Source organism: Chiloscyllium punctatum, chromosome 30, assembly GCF_047496795.1.
Source record: "Chiloscyllium punctatum isolate Juve2018m chromosome 30, sChiPun1.3, whole genome shotgun sequence".
Lineage (NCBI taxonomy): Eukaryota > Metazoa > Chordata > Chondrichthyes > Orectolobiformes > Hemiscylliidae > Chiloscyllium > Chiloscyllium punctatum.
In genome coordinates, this window is record NC_092768.1 from 20181007 (window position 1) to 20188450 (window position 7444).

The window sequence follows — 7444 nt, forward strand, 5'->3', positions numbered from 1 at the left end:
TTAGGGCAGCGTTTGTATTCTTTTTGTGTGTGTGTGTTTTTTTGAAAGAAGAGATCTCTCTGTGAGCCTCTCTCAGTTTCAGGGTACACACACACACACACACAGCCCTACTCTCGGAGGCTGGCCCAGAGGCAGGGTAATTCCCAAGAGGCTCTTGAAATACCTCGCGGTGTGAGAGTGCGAGGCAGATGCAGAGGACAGAGCCCGGAGACAAGAGCCGACGGAGAGGATGAGCAGCGAGAGGATGTTGGTGGAGCTGGAGCATGGCAGGGAGCGTGAGGCGGGGAGCCCACAGGGAACTGCACGCTGTCTCACTCTGCTCAGCACCTTCACTCTGCTCGCCTTTGTGACTGGCTGCGGGTATCTCCTGTTCACCCAGGCTCACCCTCCAGCTCCCAGCCAGGCTAACTGGGTAAGGCAAGGGGTAAGGGGTAAGGCTCACTTACAGCCTTTTCCATTTCAATGTCCCTGTCCCTCAGGGTCAGAGGCACGTCCCGGGTTTGATGTGTGCAGCTCTGAATGTGAGGTTTATATCAATTGAGTTGTCACTGCCCCAGAGTGCGTGGGGTGGGGAGGGCTCTGGGCCGGGGGTGGGGGTGGGGGGGGTGGGAGGGAGGGAGGGAGGGTGCCGCTATCGACGGCCTGAATTGCTCTAGCGCCGGGAAATGCAGCTCCCTCCCTTTCCCGGCCGGAGGTGGAGCCCGGTCCCCAGCCAGTATCCAGGGGCTTCGTGCTCGCAATCCTCGGGGTGTTTGCTGTGGCCGAGGGCAGGCTGGAAGCTGCGGGGGGGGGGGGGGGGGGGGGGTGGGGATGGGGATATGGGGGTGAGGATATGGGGGTGGGGATGGGGAATGGGGATGGGGATGGGGAATGGGGGTGAGGATATGGGGATGGGGATGGAGAATGGGATGGGGATGGGGATGGGGATGGGGATGGGGATGGGGATGGGGATGGGGTATGGGGATGGGGATGGGGTATGGGGATGGGGATGGGGATGGGGAATGGGGATGGGGATGGGGAATGGGGATGGTGAAGGGGGATGGGGATGGTGAAGGGGGATGGGATGGGGAATGGGGATGGTGAAGGGGGATGGGAATGAGGGAATGGTGATGGGATGGGATGGGAATGGGGGTGAGGATATGGGGATGGGGATGGGGATGGGGATGGGGTATGGGGATGGGGATGGGGTATGGGGAATGGGGGTGAGGATATGGGGATGGGGTATGGGGTATGGGGAATGGGGTGAGGATATGGGGATGGGGATGGGGTATGGGGAATGGGGATGGTGAAGGGGATGGGGATGGGGATGGGAATGGGGGATGAGGATGAGGATGGTGATGGGGATGGGGATGGCGAATGGGATGGTGAAGGGTATGGGGATGGGGATGGGGATGGGGATGGCGAATGGGGATGGTGAAGGGTATGGGGATGGGGATGGGGATGGGGATGGCGAATGGGGATGGTGAAGGGTATGGGGAGGGGATGGGATGGGATGGGGATGGGGATGGGGATGGCGAATGGGGATGGTGAAGGGTATGGGATGGGGATGGGATGGGGATGGGGGATGGGGATGGTGAAGGGTATGGGGATGGTGAAGGGTATGGGGATGGGGATGGTGAAGGGTATGGGGATGGGATGGGGATGGGGATGGGGATGGGGATGGTGAAGGGTATGGGGATGGGGATGGGGATGGGGATGGGGATGGGGATGGGGATGGGGATGGGGATGGGGATGGGGATGGTGAAGGGTATGGGGATGGTGAAGGGTATGGGGATGGGGATGGGGATGGGGATGGGGATGGGGATGGGATGGGGATGGGGATGGGGATGGGGATGGGGATGGTGAAGGGTATGGGGATGGGGATGGGGAATGGGGATGGTGAAGGGTATGGGGATGGGGATGGGATGGGGATGGGGATGGTGAAGGGTATGGGGATGGGGATGGTGAAGGGTATGGGATGGGGATGGGGATGGGGATGGGGATGGTGAAGGGTATGGGGATGGGGATGGGGATGGGATGGGGATGGGGATGGGGATGGGGATGGTGAAGGGTATGGGGATGGGGATGGGGATGGGGATGGGGATGGGGATGGGGATGGGGATGGGGATGGGGATGGGATGGGATGGGGATGGTGATGGGGTATGGGGATGGGGATGGTGGGGATGGGGATGGGGATGGGGATGGGGATGGGGATGGGGATGGGATGGGGATGGTGGAAGGGTATGGGGATGGGGATGGGATGGGGATGGGGATGGGGATGGGGATGGGTGGGGATGGTGAAGGGTATGGGATGGTGAAGGGGTATGGGGATGGGGATGGGGATGGGGATGGTGAGGGTATGGGGATGGGGATGGGATGGGGATGGGGATGGTGAAGGGTATGGGGATGGTGAAGGGTATGGGGATGGGGATGGGGAAGGGTATGGGGATGGGGATGGGGATGGGGATGGGATGGGGGGGATGGTGAAGGGTATGGGGATGGGGATGGGATGGGGATGGGGATGGGGATGGGATGGGGATGGTGAAGGGTATGGGGATGGTGAAGGGTATGGGGATGGGGATGGGGATGGTGAAGGGGATGGGGATGGGGATGGGGATGGGGATGGGGTATGGGGATGGGGATGGGGATGGGGATGGGGATGGGGATGGGGATGGGTGAAGGGGATGGGGATGGGGATGGGGATGGGGATGGGGATGGGGATGGGGATGGGGATGGGGATGGGGATGGGGATGGTGAAGGGGATGGGGATGGGGATGGGGATGGGGATGGGATGGGGATGGGGTGGGGATGGGGATGGGGATGGTGAGGGGATGGGGATGGGGATGGGGATGGGGGATGGGGTGGGGATGGGGATGGTGAAGGGGATGGGGATGGGGATGGGGTGGTGAGGGTATGGGGATGGGGTGGGGATGGGGATGGGATGGGGATGGTGAGGGTATGGGGATGGGGATGGTGAGGGTATGGGGATGGGGATGGGGATGGGGATGGTGAGGGTATGGGGATGGGGATGGGGATGGGGTATGGGGTATGGGGATGGGGTATGGGGATGGGGATGGGGATGGGGATGGGGATGGGGATGGGGATGGGGATGCCTCCCTGAGACAGGAGCTGCAGCCATGCCTCCTCCCTGTCTGTCTGTCCCCACCCCCAGCCCCCCTCTGAGATCCTGGACTGACTGAGGTGCTGCAATGCCATAGCGCCTATGATACTGAGTCCTCCCCAACCCCCTCCTCACTGGGCCCAGCAGTGATTTGGAAACTTCAGTGTGGGTCTTCCTACTTAGGCCCAGCAGTGATTTGGAAACTTCAGTGTGGGTCTTCCTACTTACTCTCTGTTCCTTTCTGCAGAAGGCTGCACTGAGAGGAGCTGACGATATGTCTGCCAATAGCGGTGAGTTTTCTCTGTCCCCACTGTCTTTCTAATGGGCCCCATCTCCCTCATTCACCACTCCCCCCCCCCCCTCCGCCACCCCATCAATCTCCTTCTGTCCCTGTCTGTGTGTCCGCCTCTCTCCTAACATTCTCTCTCTCTCTCTCTATTCCTGCTTTCTAACTGTCCTTATTCTTTCTGTTTGTCATTCTCCCCATTCTCACTCTCAATTCCTATATGTCTGTTTGTCACTGTCCCTGTTCATGTAGCTCTGTTTCTATATGTCTTTCTATCCCCATCCCTGTCAGTTCCGGTTTCATTCACTTTCTCTGTTTTGCTGTCTCTCTTCCTGTCTGACTTGAATTTTCTCTTTCTGTTTGCTTCTGCGTGCCTGTCTCTCTTTATCTCTGTCTGTCTCTGCCTGTCCTCTCTCCCTGTCTATCTATATCTCTATCTCTCTCTCCCTGTCTGTCTTTATCTCTCTCTGTCTTTATCTCTCTCTCTCTCTCTCTCTGTCTTTATCTCTCTGTCTGTCTGTCTTTATCTCTCTCTCTCTGTCTGTCTTTATCTCTCTCTGTCTGCTTTTATCTCTCTCTGTCTCTCCCTGTCTGTCTTTATCTCTTTCTCTCTCTGTCTGTCTTTATCTCTCTCTCTCTCTCTCTCTCTGTCTTTATCTCTCTCTCTCTCTCTCTCTCTCTCTCCGCCTGTCTTTATCTCTCTCTCTGTCTTTCTCTCTGTCTGTCTTTATCTCTCTGTCTGTCTGTCTTTATCTCTCTCTCTGTCTTTATCTCTCTCTGTCTGTCTTTATCTCTCTGTCTGTTTTTATCTCTCTCTCTCCCCTGTCTGTCTTTATCTCTCTCTCTCTCTGTCTTTATCTCGCTCTGTCTCTTTATCTCTATCCCTCTCTCCCTGTCTGTCTTTATCTCTCTCTCTGTCTTTATCTTTCTCTCTCTGTCTGTCTTTATCTCTCTCTGTCTCTCCCTGACTGTCTTTATCTCTTTCTCTCTCTGTCTGTCTGTCTTTATCTCTCTGTCTGTCTGTCTTTATCTCTCTCTGTCTGTTTTTATCTCTCTCTCTCTCTCCCTGTCTGTCTTTATCTCTCTCTCTGTCTTTATCTCTCTCTCTGTCTGTCTTTATCTCTCTGTCTGTTTTTATCTCTCTCTCTCTCTGTCTGTCTTTATCTCTCTGTCTGTTTTTATCTCTCTCTCTCTCTGTCTGTCTTTATCTCTCTGTCTGTTTTTATCTCTCTCTGTCTGTCTGTCTTTATCACTCTCTCTCTGTCTGTATCTCCCTCTCTCTGTCTTTATATATCTCTTTCTCTCTCTCTGTCTTTATGATTCTGTCTCTCCTAGTCACTAGATCTGGATGCACGTGAACACCCCCCCCCCCCACCCCACCCCCCCCCCCCCCCCCCCCCCCCACCCCCCCCCCCCCTCTGTGTCTGTCAGTCTGTGCTCTGTGGGTGATCCAGCTGGGTCTGAGTTTTTGTCTTTTCCATTTCCAGGTTTGCCCCGACTCATGAAGCAGGTGGGGAGTGACCCCCGGCCGAGAATCGCAGCTCACCTGACAGGTACTGTCTATGTTTGCTGAAGGCTGGGTTTATTTATTATCCTGTATAATGGTAGACAGCACATTACCGGAGAGATCAGTGTGTGTTTCAATTCTGGTCCCATCAGAATGTTAACCTCAGAGGCCTCCGTGTACTGTATTACTGTATGCCCCTGCCTCCTGTGCTATCTGCTTGCCTGTCCCTCAGTCTCTGCTTTGCCCCTCCACCTGCTGCCCTCTGGTGTTCACGGCTGAGCACTGAGTGTCTGTGGGCTCTCCCACCCCCCTAGACTGAACCAGTCAGGGGAGCTGCTCTCCTGTCGTTACAAAGCGAAGGCACTGACAGAAATGAAGGCTGACAAGTTTGTTGCTATTTTTTTTAAATGTAAAAAAAAGTGCAGTTGTCATGGTACCTTTCCATGGTTTGTCCCTTCTGGTGGAGGAGGGGAGGGGAGGGGGGGTCAGCATGGATTAGATGGGCCAAAGGGCTCCCTTCTCTGCTGTGGCTATCTGATTCCCAGGTGTCTTGACGCACTCTCAAAGGCACTCGGGGTCCTGGGAGTTCAGGGGCACTCTCTCAGCCAGGCAAGGGGAGACGTGTTCTCGGGTGTTGGAATGTGAATGGGCTCCGTACCTCTGACTCTCCGACCTGTTATTTGCTCACCCCCCCACCCCCCCCCCCCAACTCTCCCAAACACCCTCTGTGGAAAATCTCGCCAAACTGGCTCTCACTCAGCGCCACCCGTCGTATGAGGCTAAGCCAGGAGTTTTTAGCTGAGGGCCCGATTGGGTGCTAGATCTGGACTTGATGGGCTGAATGGCCCTTTCCCACCCGCTGGAGCGAAGGTTTTTAAGAGAAAGAGGGATGAAGAACAGGACCAAAGTCTGAGTGAAGTTGGGTGATGGAGGGGGAGGAGGGCAGGACCGGTGTGATTGTGTGAGAAATACCTCACATGTCCAGGAGAGGGCGATCTCCTGGCATTGAAGCACCAAGGGCAGCAGAGGGCACCGTGCCCTTCCCCATGTGACTGGGCCCAACTGGAACACACGAGGGTGAGACACTGTGGGCGCGGGAGACGCCACCTCAGAACAGAAGCTGCTGGAAGTGCTCAGCACGTCTGGCCGCATCGGTGGATAGAGAATCCAACCTGAGCCATTGGGCACCTTTGACCTCTCCGTGTTTCCACCCTTTGGCAACTGTCTGTGTGGAGTTTGCACATTCTCCCCGTGTGTGTTTGGGGTTTGCTCCGGGTGCTCCGGTATCCTCCCACATTCCAAAGATGTGCAGGCCAGGTGAATCGGCCACGCTAAATTGCCCCACAGCGTTCAGGGATGCGTAGGTTAGGGGCAAATGTAGAGTAATAGGGTAGGGGAATGGGTTTGGTTGGGAGACTGTTCAGAGGGTTGGTGCGGACTTGTTGGGCCGAAGGGCCTGTTTTCACACTGTGGGGATTCTATGATACTCTCACCTACCAACAGGCACCCTTCCCCTATCACAGGGCTGGGGTAGGGAGAGGGTGTGGAACTGGGAAAGACAAGCCCGTAATCATGACAGTGACACTCATTCTCTCCTTCTCTTCCTCTCCTCCCTCTCTCCTTCTCTCTGGTTCCCAGCCAATCCCATCCCCCAGGTTTCGGACGTGCTGACTTGGCAGGAGCAGGCAGGCATAGCATTCTCCTATGGTGTGGAGTTCTCCAACAACAGCCTCCTGATCAAGCAGGCTGGTTTTTACTTCATCTACACCCAGGTGGTCTTCCACTACAGCCAGTGCGAGGACAACACCATCTTCCTGAGTCACGATATGCACAAGCTCTCCTTGGCTTACCCAGAGGAGACCATCTTGCTCAGGGCCACCAAGTCAGTCTGCCATCACGGCAGCCACTCCGACCCCTGGTTCAAGACCTCCTACCAGGGCGCCATCTTCGAGTTTGAGGAGGGCGACCGGATCTTCTCCCGGGTCTCCGAGAACGTGGTCAGGTACCTGGACAAGACCGAAGGCAAGACCTTCTTCGGGATCTTTGCCCTGTGAGGGGGTTGGGGTGGAGCGGGGCCCTTCCCCACCCCTTCCCCAGCGTGTCCGCATTTGTCGTTGGCTAGGATTCAGCGATTTCCTGCGGGACTCCCGGTCGGAGGGAGGGGAGGGGGGGAGGGGTAGAGGGGAATTTTGCTGGAGAGACGTGCCAGCTCCCAAGCGGGGGTGTGGGTGTGAGTGGTATCGGACCAAGTGTGGGCACCTTTCATCACCTCAAGGGGTGGAATGTGCAGGGTGGGAGCGGGGGAAGTTGTTGGGGGGAAGCGTGGATGTAAGGAGAGACGACACAGACATGATGCCTCAAATGGCCTTCTGTAATTACTCTATGTACAGTTGAGAAGGGGTCACGGTGTTGGGTGGGATCACTGGTAGCAGAACCCCCTCCTCTTTCACCACCTCCCTTCACCCATGGACGGGCCAAGGTCCAGGGTCTACAAGGCTGTGGGCCAAGCGCTGGAAAATGGGATTGCAATCGTTGCATGGAATCGATGGGC

General features: G+C 56.4%; 1 protein-coding gene across 1 annotated transcript; it reads left to right on the forward strand.

Annotated features, from left to right (window-relative positions):
* The first annotated feature begins 229 nt into the window (after positions 1-229).
* Positions 230-6947, forward strand: LOC140455005 (tumor necrosis factor-like). The gene is made up of 4 exons (XM_072549682.1): positions 230-412; positions 3348-3390; positions 4874-4939; positions 6532-6947. Exons 1-4 carry the CDS (start codon positions 230-232, stop codon positions 6945-6947), a joined length of 708 nt encoding a protein of 235 aa, XP_072405783.1.
* The last annotated feature ends 497 nt before the right edge of the window (positions 6948-7444 follow it).

Excerpts from the sequence above, each read along its gene's own strand:
- LOC140455005 (XM_072549682.1), top strand. The coding sequence starts at position 230 with ATGAGCAGCGAGAGGATGTTGGTGGAGCTGGAGCATGGCAGGGAGCGT. Across the intron at positions 413-3,347 it reads CTCCCAGCCAGGCTAACTGG|AAGGCTGCACTGAGAGGAGC; the intron begins GTAAGGCAAGGG and ends TCCTTTCTGCAG. Across the intron at positions 4,940-6,531 it reads AATCGCAGCTCACCTGACAG|CCAATCCCATCCCCCAGGTT; the intron begins GTACTGTCTATG and ends TCTGGTTCCCAG.